General features: G+C 38.4%; 1 protein-coding gene across 8 annotated transcripts in view; it reads left to right on the top strand.

Annotated features, from left to right (window-relative positions):
• The window catches only part of pxk (PX domain containing serine/threonine kinase like), a 71,194-nt gene that overhangs the window by 51,889 nt on the left and 1,112 nt on the right, over positions 1-18,193 (top strand). For 2 of the 8 annotated variants that reach the window (XM_016991685.2, XM_016991684.2), the window contains exons 11-18: positions 64-181; positions 878-956; positions 1,523-1,571; positions 3,128-3,205; positions 4,113-4,199; positions 5,956-6,025; positions 7,806-7,868; positions 13,073-13,102. In XM_016991685.2, the coding sequence (XP_016847174.1) occupies positions 64-181; positions 878-956; positions 1,523-1,571; positions 3,128-3,205; positions 4,113-4,199; positions 5,956-6,025; positions 7,806-7,868; positions 13,073-13,089 (561 nt within the window). In that variant the 3' untranslated portion in view covers positions 13,090-13,102. The remainder of the gene's footprint in view (positions 1-63; positions 182-877; positions 957-1,522; positions 1,572-3,127; positions 3,206-4,112; positions 4,200-5,955; positions 6,026-7,805; positions 7,869-13,072; positions 13,103-18,193) is intronic. The other 6 variants (XM_062969637.1, XM_008105432.3, XM_008105430.3 and 3 more) reach the window with 3 other exon arrangements.

Here is an 18,193-nt window from a genome sequence, read left to right on the forward strand (position 1 = left end):
AAGATTTTATGAGGAAAGTTATGCTTCCAGTCAGGTGTTTTTCATTGTTTGCCTTCTTTTCAGACTTTAGAAGCTGTTGATGTCCATTGTTTTGGCCATTTGCTGTATGAAATGACGTATGGGAGACCCCCAGATTCAGTTCCAGTAGATAGTTTCCCTCCTGCACCATCCAACTCTGTAGGTCAGTCAACCACTTGGACCAACTTATTATTGGTTTATTTATACTCCGTTGTTCTCCATAAAAGAGACTCAAAGCAGTCTTCGGCAGACTTCAGGCAGAAACATGGGTTATTGGTGTTTCTCTTAGATATTGTTTATTTAGGTTTATTTACACAGAACTTGAAGCCTTTCTCAAGATGTCAGGATGGAAATTCTTATACCTCTGCTTTAACTGTAGTGGCTCAATCGATGGAATCCTGGGATTTGTAGTTTGATAAGAGATTTGTAGTTTGATTTAAAAGAAGGCTAAAGACCTGGCAAAACTCTACCTATCAGGAGTATTTCTCCTAGTCAGGAAGCTCATTGTGGCAACGTGTGGTAATCCCAGAATTTGAATTGTCTTCTTTTCCACAATATGAATTGCCTTTGAGGTGCTAGGAGTCCAGGTGTTATGTGCCTACCTTTAACTACTTTTGATACTTTAGCATTCCCAAGACATCTAAGTTTTGAAATGCCGGTTGCAGATGCTCACATCATGTTTTTTTAAAAAATTATATTGTGTTACTGTTGTTTGAAATATCTGAATACCTCATTATTCACTAATGCTGATTTTTAATCCTAACTTTTTTAAAAAATGCAGCAGGATTTCTTTATATGTGTCTATCTATGGCCTAATAGTCCTGTTTAATTTGGTTTCTCTGATTCTCTTCCCCTTTAGTGACTGTACTGGAATCCATTCTTTCTCCTGAAGCCACAAAAAATGGCATGCCAACCGTTTCCCGTCTCTTACAAATGCCGTAAGTTTTCATTGGCAAAAGGGAGCATATAGTATGGGCTTGAGCAGTGGTTCCCAACCTGTGGGTCCCCAGGTGTTTTGGCTTACAACTCCCCAAAATCCCAGCGAGTTTACCAGCTGTTAGGATTTCTGGGAGTTGAAGATCAAAACATCTGGGGACCCACAGGTTGAGAACCACTGAGATAGAGATTTTCATGATTGAATTTGAGTTTCATGACATGTTCATCACAGAGTATTATAAATGTGGCTTATTGGGATAACACCTTAAATTGTGACCTCATAGGTTGAGTGTCATTTGGCAAACAGTTTCTTTAAAGCTACTGTTCAAAATTTCCAGATTTCTAATGATGCCATGGCAGGTTGAATGACATAGGAGATGCTTTTATCCAAATGATTTGCTATACATTGCTACATCCATGAGCATACAATTCCTATGAGCTGATACAGAATGTGAGATGATGGAGGCATGAAATATCAGTGGAAAGTAATAGCTTTATGAAAGAGGGGATAGATATGGCAGTGCATGGTATCCAACTTTTGAAAATGCATCTTCTGTTTTTACTTCAGGTTATTCAGTGATGTCTTTTTAACAAATTCAGAAAAAACACAGTTTAAGGTACAGTTGATGACAATTTTCTTTTTATAGTATATCATCTAGACCCCCCTTTCTTCATCCAGGTTACAGTCATGGATATATTGTTCACTTGATAAATGGCAGTAGATCTGTGTATAATATTAGGCTTAGCTTTAATTCCATTGAATATATTGGTATTAATCTCCCTATCAAAATTTCTGACTCTCCCTTTTTCTTTTCAATCTGTTTTTTTTTCTGTGCATGATTTAAATATTAAAAACATTCCTTTGTGTTCTTAAGGTTGTAAATAGCCTGAATATAAAATTATTTTACTGTGGTCCTTTGTGCTGAACAGATGTTGTCACCTTCATTTTCCTAAGAGCGGTTTCATGAAATTGTATACAAGCATCCATTTTAGTACATCTGTATTTTTACTCTCTCTCCCAGCCAGACAGCAGATATCAATTATCTCCACTTTTACATCTCCCTGAAGATTTTGCCATAAACTTCAGCCTACCCTACCTACCTATGCAAGAACTGTATTTTCACTTTTCACTAAAATATATTAACCGTCTTTTATTATCTCATTTCAAAGATTACAACAGCAAAGCAGAAGGTCACAGTTTGCCAAATAAGATCGAATGACTGCATTCGTCTCTTTAGGCCAGGCATGGTCAAACTTGGGCCCTCCAGGTGTTTTGAACTTCAGCTCCCACCAGTTGTTAGAAATTGTGGGAGTTGGCGTCCAAAACACCTGGAGGGCCCAAATTTGCCCATGCCTGCTCTAGTCCTTTCCTCTTGCCTAGTCAAGGCTCTTTACTTTGTTCCTTCATTCTTGTTCTTTTTCTTCCACATGGGTTTCAGCATGCTATTCTACTCCTATTCTCCTAGGCCAGGGTTTCTTACACTTTTTATGTGGCACCAGGTATATAGGTATATGAAATAAGTATAAGAATCACATATTTACTGATAATACATGCACATTTGGAAGACTTGCAAAATAGGCTGATTTCCCTTTTTGTGAAGTACGGCTGAAGCATTTTCTGCCGATTCCACTGCAAACATTACATGTTGTTCCTAACAGATTTGTGTAGATGGGTGGCATTCAAACACCTTTTACTGTGGTCAAGATATTTATTACCCCAACGTTAATCTAAAGAGACCCAATTTGGGGTTGGGACATACAGTTTAAGAAGCAGTGTTCTAGGCTAGCCATTATGCCCAGAATAGTTTTTCCCCCAGTGTTTGGTAGTTCCCATTTGTGAGACTGAATGATCTTCCCTGCTTACAATGCCATTTCTAAGTGCCATTCACTGGCATGCCACTGGTGGAAGTTGATAAAGCCTAAATCAGAGGAGGGCATAACTCTCTACTACACGGTGTTGCTAACTCTCTGGCAGTAATATGACAATGACTTCTGCCTCCTAAAGAACTGCTGAATAAGTGAACTGTCCCCTTGACTGTTCGGCTGTTGGAACATAGAAAGTTGTAGATACCGCCTAGCTCTGACAAACAAATTTCTGGACTCAGAATTATTTAGCTATCAACTGTTTGATTCTGCAATCATTTCAGCATTTTTTCTCTCTTTCACTCATCAGATTCCCTCTAAATTAAAAGAAGCCCTGAAAACTGCCAAAGAATGCATAGAGAAGAGACTAGTAGAAGAACAGAAACTGGTAATTTTAAAATCATTCACCCCTAGTCCTCATTGTGCTAATGTCCCTACCTTCAAAAATATATGGTGTTTCAAGCAATTATTATTAATCTATATATATAAATGAGTGATGGCATCACGGCAACCAACAAAACAACAAAACTACAGGCCCCCCAACCTCGAAATTTGACAACACAACCCATCATCCACGCCTCTAGGTTGATACAACAAAAAGAAAAGAAAAATAACATCCTAATTAGAGGGAGAGGAATGATTGTTTTTATCCAATTGCTGACAGTTAGAAGGCTAAGCTCCGCCCACTTGGTCTCCTAGCAACCCACTCAGCCCAGGGGACAGGCAGAGTTAGACCTCACTTAGGCCTATAAAATACAGATTATCAGATTTGAACTGGATTATATGGCAGTGTAGAATCAAGGCCCTTCCACACAGCTATATAACCCATTTATAATCTTATATTATCAGCTTTGAACTGGATTATCTTGACTCCACACTGCCATATAATCCACTTCAGTGTCCAGTCGGACACAACTGGACTTAATGTCAGGAGAAAACCTTTACCCTTTACCTTAACTACCACCAATTCCTCAATACTTTATTTCCCATACCACCATGCTTCGCCACAGCAACGCGTGGCCGGACACAGCTAGTACATTATAAAAAGATTAAACACAAAAAATAATGTACAAAGCCCACAGCACATTTGGAGAGACCTAGGCTTAAGGCAACTATAAGTTGATAGTTCTCGAAGATGTCAGAAGGTGTAAAAAAGAGGAAGTGCACTTCATTACCCAAGGCCATTGTAGCAAGAAGAGCATAAAATGGATTTGCTAGAAGTTGGACAGACGGCTTTTTAAAGCTGTAAATTGATGTTATGGGTTTTCTTTTATTGCTTTCTCTCTCCTTCAAAGATTCATCAGCACAGAAGACTGACGAGAGCGCAATCTCATTATGGTTCAGAGGAAGAGAAAAAAAAGAGGAAGATCTTGGCTCGAAAAGTAAGCAGCATGATAGATAAAACGGCCATCTAATAAAATGGTTGTTTCCAGTATCTTTGTTTATTGTTTAAACAGAAATGAATAGCTGCCTGTTTTATAACTTTAATTTAGAAATGTATACAGGATCATCTCATGTCTGTTTTGCAAAACGTGAAGAGTTGGAGAAACAAGGTTGGCTAGACTGTGAGCGGTCCTAGCTGGCCCAGAGCCATTCAGTGATGCTTAATGGTTGAGATGAGCAATCTTTGGGCCCCCTAGGTAGTGTTGGGTTACAAATCCCAAAATCCCTGGCAAGATGGGAAAATAAGAGTTGCAGTTCAGCCTAAGAACATCTGGAGGGATCTGATCCCATCTCTGTTCATTTCGTACCAGGCAACATGGTAACCTGTGGTGGATCTGTACCAGCTGTTCTTTGTGGAGTTATATTTTCATCAGAAAACATTGTGTAACATTATTTTATTGCAAAATGTAATTCTTTTAAAATCTGTTTTGGTCTCTTGACAATCTGCCTTCCATAAAGGGCCAGGCAAGGACAGGTAGTTAGCACATTGTTGAAAGCAACAGTGGACATAAAGTCTGGTTGAAAATAATTCTTTCTTTAAGATAGGAATAGAGAAAGCACAACCAAAAGGCTGTACGTGGCCCACTTTTGTGTCTCCTGGTGCTCTCTGACACTTCTCAAAAGTCCCTGAACTGCTTCTTCCCCACACTGTCAGACTCAATTTTAGGCTGTTTTCATCTATAAACCACATGAAAATGAATGGAAAACAATTTCTTCAGGCCCTCTTGCACATCCCCTAACCACCAAAGTTTCTCTGTCTTTGCTTTTATATTAACCAAAAATGGTAACCAGAAGTACTGCATCAGCACTTCGGCTCACCATTTAGACTGATGGTATAGCAGAATACAGAGGTATATTTGGAACAGGACAGGTGGATACAGTCTGCGAGGAAGTTGGAGAGATGAAAATTGGCCCCTGCCCTCCCCAGTTGTTCATTCCTGCCTTTTGTGGCAATTTAAATGTCGGAATGGGTTAGGAGAAGGTTGTGCATATGCAGAAGGACACTTTATTATTTTCTATTTGTATGTCAAGGTAGTGAGCAGAACAGTTCTAATTCACAGCAAGGCAAAGTTTAGACTCCTCATTATGAGGTTAACTTCATGTTGCAATGATATCAATGAGCTCTAGATCCAGTTAAGTGCTAGTACTTGTACTGTTCAAAAATTGAAACTGTGGAGACTAAGGCTATGCAGTCATAAGGTAAAGGTTTCCCCTGACGTTACGTCCAGTCATGTCCGACTCTGGGGGTTGGTGTGCATCTCCATTTCTAAGCCGAAGAGCCGGCGTTGTCCATAGACAGCTCCAAGGTCATGTGGCCGGCATGACTGCATGGAGCGCCATTACCTTCCCGCCGGAGCGGTACCTATTGATCTACTCACATTGGCATGTTTTCGAACTGCTAAGTTGGCAGAAGCTAACAGCAGGCGCTCACTCCGCTCCCGGGATTTGAACCTGGGACCTTTTGGTCTGGTAGTTCAGCAGCACAGTGCTTTAACACACTTCACCACTGGGGCTCCTTTATGCAGTTATTGCTTGGTCAAAATGTTTTAATTCTAACAGACCTGACTAGTGCAAAATGACAGACAAGTTTGAGATTGGGGCAGTGTGGAGGAAATGAAATGGCAGCAGATAAAACATCTGAATATCTGAAAACTGTTCCATTATTTCTCCTTTTTCCTGATGTGATGGCTGAAGAAGTCTAAACGCTCAGCCTTCGAGAGTGGAGAAGAACAAACTATGAAATCCAGCAACTCAAATAATTCAGGTAATTAGTTGTTCTTGTTGAGTGTGTTCAAACTGTTTCTGACTTAGGGCAACCCAGAGGTGAACCTATTTTCTTGGCAAGAACCTATTTTCTTGGCCCGGGCTGTGGCGCAGACGGGAGAGCAAGCCAGCTGCCATTAACTGCAATGAATCACTCTGACCAGGAGGTCATGAGTTCGAGGCCGCTCGGAGTCTATGTTTGTTTGTCTTTGTTCTATGTTGAAAGGCATTGAATGTTTGCCTATATGTGTAATGTGATCTGCCCTGAGTCCCTTTCGGGGTGAGAAGGGCGGAATATAAATGCTGTAAATAAATAAATAAGATTTATTCAGAGGGGATTTGTTATTGCCTTCCTCTGAGACAGGGAGAATGTGGCTTCTGCAAATTCATTCATTTACATGGCCAAGCAGGGGTTTGAACTCAAACCACACATATCAGGACAGAAATATGGCCCAAAAGAAGGCTTTATGTCATTGAGACTGATCACTGTAAGTTTCAAATAGAATGCAAAAGTGTTAGGAGAGCTGCTACACATGTCTTTTAAATTAAAAAATTAAGTGAATTGTTGGAGCTTGTATTGTTATATTTAGGATTACCTCACCAGTCAGTTTCCTTATGGGAATAAGAACTAGTGTAGACTTGGTGTGATTGTGGTAGACCTCCTTACCCCTCTATCCATTGTACCTTTTGTTTGGGTAGTATTGGATTGGTTCACTGAGACCAGAAACTAAAATGATATACATCAACTTAATACATGTTAAGAACTGGATTACAAAATTTCACTTTTCTATAGCAGTGGTTCTCAACCTGTGGGTGCCCAGATGTTTTTGGCCTACAACTCCCAGAAATCCCAGCCAGTTTACCAGCTGTTAGGATTTCTGGGAGTTGAAGACCAAAAACATCTGGGGACCCCAGGTTGAGAACCACTGGTATATAGCAACTAACATAGGCAAACATTTTGTTTGATGTTATAGTCCATCTACTTAAACTAGGAAAACAGGAAGCTGGCTACCAAGATGTTCCAGGAGATCATGTTTGGAGGCGGCATTTTCCACACACACTACTTAATTGGTCAAGTCAAGTAATATGCAGAAGATTCATAAAGTTATTGCTTTAAAATGAAAAGTGAAATGAAGCAGTGGGAAGCTACACATTTGGGTAGAGCAGTAGCTGTTCATAGGGGCTGCTTAACCCACATTCCTATCCTCTGGATGCATTGAACTATCAGTTCCAGAATTCCTCCGAATTCATAGCTGTTTACTATTGAATTACGCCTTACCAAAAAATGAAGAAACATAAGACAATACAATTGGAAACTGTTCATACACCTCTCACATGATGTTTTGATTCCCCCTTGGGGATTTTTCAAAATACAATCAAGTGTTCTGTTCATTGCTACCATTTTTGGTGGTCTTGTTTATGGCCATATATTAACAACCACCTCTGACATGGAAAACAATTGGGAAGATCTCACTTGAATAACATTTTAAGGAAGTTCTGATCACTTTGTATAAGAGGAGGAAAGTGTTAAATACCCTAACAAAAGTGGGCTTGATCTTCATTCTGCTGTTTTGGCATTCTGTTTTCTTTAAAAATTAAGAACAAACAGCAGTCATATTAAATGTAGAAATGTATGCAGTTCAATGTATAGTTTTGGCCCAGTGTCTGCCTCCTGTGCTTGTTTTGGCAGACTTGAAGTTTATTTCAGTCCTTCCACTGTGAAACAGGGAAGTGGGCTTTGAAACTGCCTCATTAGCAACCATGATTTTGTTGTTTTTCAGCAGGCTCTGGAGCAAGTTCACCTCTGACATCGCCTTCCTCCCCTGTTCCACCTTCTACAGCAGGTGAGCTGAAAGCGTCAAAATGCTGCTTGTCAATTAATAATGCCTTGGTGTGTTGCTAAGCAGAACGTGGATCACCATGCTCTTTAGGATAAAAATGCATTCCTAAAAATTGCCCTGTTTTTGCTGGGTATGCAGATAAAAAGTTCAAATTTGGGACTTCTCTTTGGTAGTGCAGGAATCTATGTCAACCTTTTTGTTTAATAGCTCCCATGGCAATCCTTGAGGAATTCTTAACCCTTTCTGCCTCGCCATCTTTCTTTAACCCCTGAAGTCTGTTCGGAGTTGGCCAAACAATATTTGCAGTATTGGCACCAAGTGGATTCAATCCATGCTTCCTGTCTTTGTTGTTCAAGATTGTATGTGTGTGTCCATGCTGAGATTAATGTGCCATCTCCTGGGTATATAGCACACACAGCTGTTGTTTGAATAAGAAAATTGTTCAGGGAACTGATGCAATTTATTTCCAGTAAGAGGGGAAGAAACTGTATCACACAATGTCAACTAGTGGCTGAAAATCAGATAATCACACTTTGCAGGATTAGAACGGTACAGTAAGGACTAGAAAGGTAAAATTTCGAAGATGTCATTGCATTAGAAAACAAAAAGCGATAGCATATCTTATATCTGTGAATCTCCAATGTCCAACATAGAGTAGCTCTAAGGTATGTAAATATCAATAGATTTGCCATCCAATTGCAATTGTATACTAAACAAATTGCTGTTTATTGAATTGATTTATATTTTATAATGACTTTCTGATATAGATTTGCTGTCTCGTTTTGTCATGTGAATGTGCTCTGTTGGCAGGTGGGAGGGGGCACAAGAATTCTTTGTTGACCTATTTTATGACAGGTAAAAGTATTTAGATCTTGTGTTAAGAAGAGGTTTATATGTGGCCAGTGTCCCTTCTACAGTGTTGATGATGTCTTAAATTGAAAACAGTTATTTTTCCCCAGCCATTGCATACAAAGTAGTCTTCTAAGCTGTATAAACCTGATGGTCTGTAACAGCTTGTCCTTGTACCGATGTCTTTTATGCTTGCTTGCAAAAGAAATATTACCTCATTTTATACAAATGATGATGGCTGCATGTGCTTACAGATAGGAATTGTTTCAGCATGAGGATTGCAATTCTGCTTTTGTGTGTTATGTTTGTTTTGAGTCCTATGGAGTACTGCCACCATTTAAAAAGCATACACATCTTTTCAAAAGCATATGTCAGAGTGAAGGCAAATAAATTGTTGCAAGCAACGTGGCATCTTTAACAATGCAAATAGTATCAACTGGAGGATGCAGGACTCACAACAGTCAAGAACATAGTGGATGCAGAAGAGTAGACCAGCTCTTTCTACCCTGGTGGTGGCCCTGAGGATGGATAAAAATCCCTCATCTCAATTCAGTGTTTTCCCTGGTAGGAAATCCCTCATTGGTATTAATGGGAGACTCTGGTTATGGCCGTAGAGTAGAGATTTTCCTTAGGACTAGAGCAAGAGGGGAAAGGGTCACTCCCGCCCTGCACCTGATTTGGTCTCATTAAAGGATATTATATCAAGCCCTTCAGTTAAAGATTCAGAATCATTTACAGTACTATAAAGCAAATGCACCCATTAAAATAGGAATACACTATGTAACAAAACTTGAAAAATATATATTCCTGGTTTGAAAGTGTTATTTCCTGTTTAATTGTACAGTAATTACTTTGGAAGTAGTTGTTATACTCCATAAACTTCATTTTTGTGGCTGCAGGGACATGAGAGAAACCTCCCACAAGGAGAGTAAAAACATCAAAACATCCAGTTGTCTCCTGGGCAATGTCTTTGCAGACGGCCAATTCTCTCACACCAGAAGTGACCTGCAGTTTCTCAAGTCACTCCTGACATGAAAAAAAATTGTGGGTGCCACAAACTATGTTGAATTGGTTGAGGCGATATTCATTGAAAAACTTTAGCAAAATGTTCTGCAGGATGTCCCGCAAAAGCAAAGTTTTTGCAGTTTAATAAACTTTTTCCATGTTTTTATGATAGACCCAATTAGGAAATGACATTTATAACCCAGGAATAAAAATCATGTTACATAGTGTTACGCTAGCAAGCGGTTACATTTAAATATCTTCAAAGCCTATGTATAAATGAATTTTTCAGCCGCTGCATGAAAGATTACAGTGGCAGAATATGTATAATGTACCTAGAAAAATATTGCATTGCCTGAGTGCTGTCTTAAAAACTATGTCATAATCAGGTGGAAACACTGTTGTTAAGGTTATAAGACAAGTGTCCCTCTGGTTTTACACAAAGCTGTGTACCTTGTTCTTTCCTGTCCAGATGTGCAGTGTTCATATTACCCTTGCCACCATCATCCCCTTCTTTCTTAAACCAATTTCCCCCTTTTCTAAAGTTGTGAGCCTTTTTGAGATGATACATTACAAGTAGCCTGCAACCACTGGCACACACAGCTGTTTTGAAATTATTATCAGTTTTTAAAAACCATATCATTAGATTAGTTAAGGTGGGTATTTGCTCTGTCACTATCTAAACAGCTGTGGAGCTATTCCTGTGGTAGATGAAACAGTCATCAGAATGATGTTGGATCCAGAATGCAATGCCTATAATTATTTCCTTAACCTTTAATTGAAAAACAGCCCTCAACATACTGTTTACTACTTTACTGCTTTACTTATTTAGATGCTGGCAGATATTTATTGTCGCATAAGTATCTATAACTTTGGGTCTTCGGTGCATGTACTATTGAATGCTTGTTTGCATGTTTTGGGGTGTTTTTGAGGGGAGTACTGTGCTTTTAGATTTTTCTTTTAATTTAAAAACTCATTTGTTTTTCTGGTTTTGAATCACCTGTGGAAAGATGGTTCGAAGGAATAAGAGATACTATTGTATATCCTTTTGTATAAACCAACTTCGTATATAAGTTGAATGCAAGTTTTGTGACAAAGATTATGGATTTTGATATGATCTCTAGATATGCTGAGGGTCATTTTGCAGAGAAGGGAAAGCCTTCTCTGATTCGTTTTTTTGATAAGAGCTAAGGTATGTTCCTTAAATTGATCGGTGAATATGTTAGCACAGGTTTTTGAGGCTGATTTTTGATTAAATGTTCTAGACTTACACATGACTATATATAGTATGTAAAACACATTGGTCAGAATGAACATTCGTATGTTAAATAAATAACATTAGGCCATGTTAGGTTCAAATTGCACACTGCTTCTTTCTTATGAAGGCTTGGCCTCTTCCTTTTCTCTTCATTTGTTGCCATGCTTGTCCTGCCATGATTGAACAAATACACCAAGAAAAGAGGGAACCATAGGATGCATGGGAAAAATAAACTGTCAATTGACTGATATGTGGCAACTGTGACTGACAGTTCAATTCAATTGCAGTTGAGTCTGGGTTTTATCCTGTACACATTTGATTGCAGAAGTTGAAGAATGTCAGTAGGATTTCCGAGTGCCTCTGTAGAGTCGCTGGGAGTTTTGCATTTTTTTTTTTGCTATGTAAGAAAGAACTGTTGGCATGAAATAATTTTGTAAAGCATTTGGAACATTTCCTCCCTTTAGCAGTTATAAATATTGCAGACTAATTCTCCAGATTGTCTGCTATCTTCATGTAGGATTTATGACCATCCCCACAGTCCCCATTCTGTTAAAACTGGCCCTTGCCAGCTGGATCAGATTCTTCCTAGTTCTTAAGCAGATTAGGGATCTGTTCTTGCAGAAAACCAGACATATATATGCCTGTGTGTGGTCGGTGGGTTGCATATTTAGCAGAGGGTCCATAGCCTTCTCTGGCTATCTAAGTTTAGATTGCTTCAGCATGCAGACATGTTATTGAGACATCTGTGTTACAAATTGCTACAGTGCTGAGAAGCTAATAATGCAGACATAATGGAATACTTAAATGTAATTTTTAACTTATCATATTCTGTTCATTTAAATAGGTTTTTCTTGGAAAGACTGTCCTCACAAGTAATGCAAGCTGGGTTTGTCATGTCTTATGGCTTAAACCTGGATGTGTCTGCTCAGAAACAAGTCCCACTATGTAGAGCAGTGTTTCTCAAATGTGCTCCTTTAGGTGTTTTGGACTTCAGCTCCCAGAAATCCCAGACAGCTTATCAGATGTTTGGAATTGTGGGAGCTGATGTCCAAAACACCTGGAGCACAGTTTGAGAAACTCTGATGTAGAGGGAAACTTACATACTCTTCCGTAAATATGTGTAGAATGTATCCTGTACAGAACAGCATGAGCTTAAATAGCTAGTCAGGGTGACATTAGTGGCAGGGTATATAGTTTTATTTTTGAAAATATTTTATCAGTATATCTTGTTTTTAACTTATTGCTGCAATTGAAAACAAAATATAACGAACTGAAGACATGTCAAATTGTGTAACTAATTTTAATGCTTTTTGTAACTGCCCCAAGATTTTTTGAAAGAGAGGCTGGGTCATAAATATGTGAATAAATATAAGTGATTTATAAATATATAAATGTATTGGCATGTTCTTTGGAAAGTTGATCACTATGCCCCAGTTGCTACTGACTCATTCTGTGTTGATGTAGAACCATGAAGCCATTGGCTTACAGATATGAAAGGCAGTGAATCATTGTGTTTTCTGGATATGTCTTTTGTCTGAAATGAATGGATTTTGCAAATCTATTAAGAATTGTTCCTCTTTATACCAAGATGACTGAACTGTGAATAAATGTGAAGATTGCTTATCTTCTCAGAGATTGAAACTATGAGCACAACAGTAAAACCTATAGCTTGCATAGAGAAGGACCCAATGGCAGTGTTAAGTAACCCAGGATAGCACGGCTGAGTGAGACCATTGCCTGAGGTCGTGGAAAGTCACCACTTGGCCAAAAGGATAATGGTAGACCTTGTTGGTCCAGGTCCATACTTCATTCCAGTTTTTCCAGAAAGATGGAATGTGTTTGCATGTAATGAAACCTGTATTGTATGTCTGTCAACTTGGATGCTTGTGTCTACAGATAATTCGTTTGGGGACTAAAAAAAGCAGAGCACCAGGCCAGTTTGTCTAATCACTGTGTGTTCATAACTGTATACAACTGCTGATGTCCGTATCTCTTTCTCTGTACTGTTGCTCAGTGGCCTACCTTAAATATCCTAATAATGATTGTTATGCTCTTTTTCCTGTCTCTTTCTCTCTCTTCATTCTGCTGTCTTCAATAGAGCATGCACCATTTTGAACGTGAATACTGGGTAAAGTAATATGATGTCCCTATCTTTAAAATTCTTTAGAGCATGGAAATCCGAGAATTGAAAGGGAAAAAAATCATGAGGCATTTAATAATTTAATAATGACATTTTCAAAATTACAGCCCATTATTTTGCTGCCTCCCTCTCTGTTCTAAATAATTAAAAGATTACTTTGTATTGCAAGACACTCCATTCACTTTTTGGTAAAATGTGTTCTGTATTTTTCTAAGACAGAATTCTAATGAAACATTTTTGCTGTTCTCTAAGTTCCTTATTACGTGGTACGATTGTAAATTGATTAGACTGCCTGATCATGCTGATTTTAACTGATTGATTTGAGAATATGCAAATATCTTTGAGCATAGAATAAGTGGCTCTTTAAGGATGCAGAGGAAACAAACCAAATGATATTTTTCACTCTGAGAGCCAGTGATGTATAACGATTTGAGCATTGGACTGTGATTCTGGAGCCCAGGATTTAGATCCTTTCTCGCCTTTTGGGTGGCATTGGGCAAGTCACATTCTCTGAGCCTCAGAGAAAGGCAAATCTCCTCTTAACAAATCTTGCCAAAAAATCCTCACTTTTTAGTAGAGTTGGAAATGACTTGAAGGTACTCGGCAACAACTGTTCACTGATAGCAATTTAGAAGAGAGACTTTTTAGCAGCTTGGAGTGTAAAATAGACTTTATAAACATACATTGAAAATGTGGCTGGAAGGAAGGGGAAACCCAATCAGCTTCCAAACACATCTTATTTTGAAACAGAACAAAAATCTGAAGTTGCAACATATGAAAAATAGGGTGAGCAGATGCTCTAGTGCTTGGGACAGGAAGATCAATTGGTTCCCCCGTGTAAGAATATAATAAACAACATAAATTTTAAATTCTGTTTGACAGAGCGTTATAGCAGATGGTGCTAGATCTAATTCCCACCTTGAACTGGAGTTTTGCAAGGCCTTCAGCCTTATCTGTCAAGGAATGCTGGTGCCTCACCAAACTACCCCTTCTCATGAGTCCGTAGCATTGAGACATGGCAGTCGAAGTGGTGTCAAAGAGTGTTAATTTTACAGTGTAGTAGCACTCTTACGACAATCTAATTTACTTTGGAGTGTAATTAGGTTAAAATGGAGGTGGCATTGAAAATCTGACCATGGTGGAGAAAGTAGCCTGTGTCACTGTCTTTTGCTTATTAGCTGAGGATCAGCTTATTACTTAATTGTCTTGAGGAAAGGACAAAACTCAACCTGTTTAGAAACAAGTGTACAGAATCAATTTTATCAGTAGTAGTATTGTTGGCAAAAGTGGTGGTGAGTGCACTACCATGACAGAAACATGGACCTGTGTCTAAGATATTGTGGGGGGCTCAACCTTAGCAGGCAGGTTTTTTTAATTAACTTTTGTACTGGGGGGGATATTTCCCCATCTATTGAAATATCCTTGAGTTATGAAGGTTCTTACAAGCACAATGTATACTTAGGAACGCTCTCCATGAATAGATTTACCTTTTTGCAAGAAATGTGGGTTGCTCAGCTACAGAGATGCTTAATACACAGGAAGAAAGCACAGGTGGCAATATCTGCATATTTAAAAACATGGCAGTCAATCTGCTCTACGAGCAGCACATATAGTCAAGAGAGGGATTCATGCAATTCCAGAAACGGACCTCTGGCAGAGATTTTAAATGAGCAGGAAAGGTGTTGCGTGAATGCAGTGCCAGTATTTCTGTCATGGGGTTGCACATGTGGGCAGGTGAGAAAAAGCATATGATCTTGGGCAATACAAGAGAGAGAACAACCTCCGAAGTAAAGCATAAAACAAGCAAAGGTATACAAAATGGTACAGCCTTGGTATTCGAATGAGAGAATCTAGTGTTTGGTATGCTTGTTTTTATGGGCTCCATGACCACTGCATACATCCCAGTAGCTCTGTGGAGCTGCGTGCAGCCTTTACAATGCATTTTGGTGTTGCATTTATGCATAGGTAATTCACTACTAATTGTTTGTGAATGCTTTTATATGGTGGTGCAACAAGGGTCACTAGTGAAGTCAAGCATTAGCCAGAGAGAAAAGCCATACTTTGCCTCAGTGGGCATTCCAGTTGGAGGAAATAGTAATGTGTTCCCTCCCCAATTGTTTTTAATGTGGACACTTGGTATCTGTTGTTTCCAGAGCATACCTGTCCTCTGTGGATACCAAAATCCATGAGTGCCAATGCCTCATTATATACAATAGTTTCATAAAATTGTATCCCTTGTATAAAATTGTAGAATGAAGATTTCTTTTTTGGAATTTGGGGTGAGGGGGCTATTTTTAAGCTGTGGATGACAGAATTTGTAGATATGGATGAGCAACTCATGTTTATCATATGAAAAGGTTGTTCACAGTTAGATAGGTAGAAAATGTTGTTCTAGAACAATCTCAATATTGTGACCTAAAAATGAGTTACACCCAAAGGCTAGATCTAATAATAGAATGTGTATTTTAGTACATGAAACAACCTTTCATTGGGTTGCTAGCATTTTAATTTGTTATCTGTTGCTGCTACTAATTTAGTTTGGACACTGAATTTTGATTTTCATCCTCTTATCTAACGTGATATAACTAATTATGCACCACAGCTTTTTTTTTAATGATGCCCTGTATTTAGTAACTTTTCTTCCTCTTCCTTGTGGTTTAATTTTATTTGCCATTATAACCTATGTTGTTTGAAATGCAAACTCATATTAGCAGTAGGAAACCTGTGATTTTCCAGATGTTTCTAGGTTCCAGGTCCAATCAGCTCTAGTTAGCATGAGTGAGATTCAACATCATTTGGAAAAGTACAGGTTGCAAGATCATGTGGACATTTTTTGCTGTTTACATATGCTGTTTATCTCTGTTCTGTTCTCATCACCCATTATTTTGTCATTTTGTATTTTCTTTATATTAATCATCTTTATATTAAGATTTTTATAATATGTTTTAACAATGTTATTAAGGGATCTGTTTGTATTGTTTTGTTTTTATGATTGCATTTTGGGCATTAAATTTTGCCAATTTTTGTAAGCCGCCCTGAGTGCCCTCAGGTGAGAAGGGCGGGGTATAAATGTTGTAAATAAATAAATAAATAATAAATAAATTATCGACAAATATACTCCATTTAGAAAGAGTGCTGCTGGAAAAAATATTTCAAAGTAGGCTTTTTAGAATGAATGGATTAACTGAATTACTATTCTTTGCTATCATAAATATGTTCATTCCCAGGGATCAAATTTGGTTCATCTGGCATAAGGTTGCAGGCTATGTCTGGGCTGGGAATGAAAGAGTTACTACAGTTGAAATGAGAAAAATATTAATTGTCCAGAGCTGTATTCATTCTTGCAGCTCTTACCAACTCTTTAGGCAGGATTTGTTCTGTGTAGTGTCGTGCATTTGAGCAGTTCTGTGTTGTAAGTTTATTCTGTGCACAGGTGCAGCATGTTGCATCCAGGCCAAAAACATTTTCCTCTACATACTGCACAAAATGCTTATTCCTCTGTGGTTCATAGCACCTTAAAGGCTACTTTCTCTAGTAAAATACTGGTCTGCAGAAAAGGACCATTGCTGGCAGGATGTTCTTTGCTCTTATGTTCTAATTTGTTCTTTTTTCTGACATTCAACAAAATCCGAGTTATAGTTTACATAGGGGGGCATTATTAATACATGATTTTGGTATTGGTCCTAGCAAACCTACCACTACAATCGTAAACGTTGATAAGATTTCCATTTTGAAGCTGAGATGAATAAATCTTTCATAAATGGTTTTTTCCTGAGCTTAACTTTAGCTTCAAAGGGCAACCACAAATACTGGAAGATATCCCTCTAGGAGCAGTAGTCTGCCCAGTTCTGACATGGTTATTTGAAAGGCTATAGAAGATGAAGTGAAAGTCCATAGAAAAATCAAGTGTATTTATAAAAACACAACAGGAAAATGCAAAGATTCCTTAGTAGTGCTGGTAGTTAACAAATATCTATTTTGTCATTTTTAACACACCCTCCCTCAAAGGTGCCTTTCTTGATCTATGTACACATTTAGTTGGGGAGGAAAAAAGTGGAAAAGCACCAGGATAAGGATTGGGGAAGGAAGAGAGGTCTAGATATGCTGTTAGAAATATATTGGATCCAGTTCATTTTGGAATAAATCTCTCTTCATGGAATTGCTTGAATAACAGGTTTTATCTTGGTCTGTTAACCATGGCTATAACTTCAGGGTAGATTTTTAAAAAGCACATGGTTCATATTAGCCTTCGTAGTACCAGATGTTGCCAAAGTGGTTTCTGTTGACATTGGAGTCCAATTTCAGTGAAAGAAATATTGGCTTTGTTATAGCTATGTGTCAAATTATACTGAGTAGATGGGAGTTCCAAAGTCATTACAAACAGGGCAATTTTGAGGTTAGAAGGGTTCAGTGCCATGGCATCCTGGTAGCTGTAGTTTTACAAGGTCCGTAGACTTATCTGCCAAAGGGAAATGGTGCCTCGCTAAAGTAACTCTCGAAATTCCATACCATTGAGTCATGGCAATTAAAGTGATGTGAGACTGCATTAATTGTACAGTGTAGATGCACCCTAAATCTACATCCTCATACGCCACTGAAGTAAAAGACTTTTTCTGCAAAGGCTTATGCCAGCAACCTCATTTTCTCGGTCTCTAAGATACGACAAGATCCCCTATTGCAGTTTAGAGATCATATATCACCGCAACCTGACTGATCAAAAAAAAAAAAGTGAGATTTCTTGTGATGCCACTGCACTTGAAATCTGGAACTTCAGTAATATCAGTTGAGTTGTAGCCATCCTGTAACCAACCTATGACCCATCCTATGGACTTGGGATGAAAATTCCCTTCCTTCATTTACTGCCCCGCATGGTTGTAGGCAGCATTCTAAAGTTACTACATTGCTTGTCTTTTTTACATACACCCATCTTACTCCAGTATGTCTGCTCCTCTTGGCCCTTTTCTTTTATTCTTAACAATGCTTTTTGGCTTATGTGCATGAGTTTCCAATTTATTTCTTTCCATTTGTATATTTGGCAGCTTTATCAGACTTACTTTTGTCATGATGTCCAAAATTGAA

This window comes from Anolis carolinensis, chromosome 2 (assembly GCF_035594765.1).
Source record: "Anolis carolinensis isolate JA03-04 chromosome 2, rAnoCar3.1.pri, whole genome shotgun sequence".
NCBI classification, from domain to species: domain Eukaryota; kingdom Metazoa; phylum Chordata; class Lepidosauria; order Squamata; family Dactyloidae; genus Anolis; species Anolis carolinensis.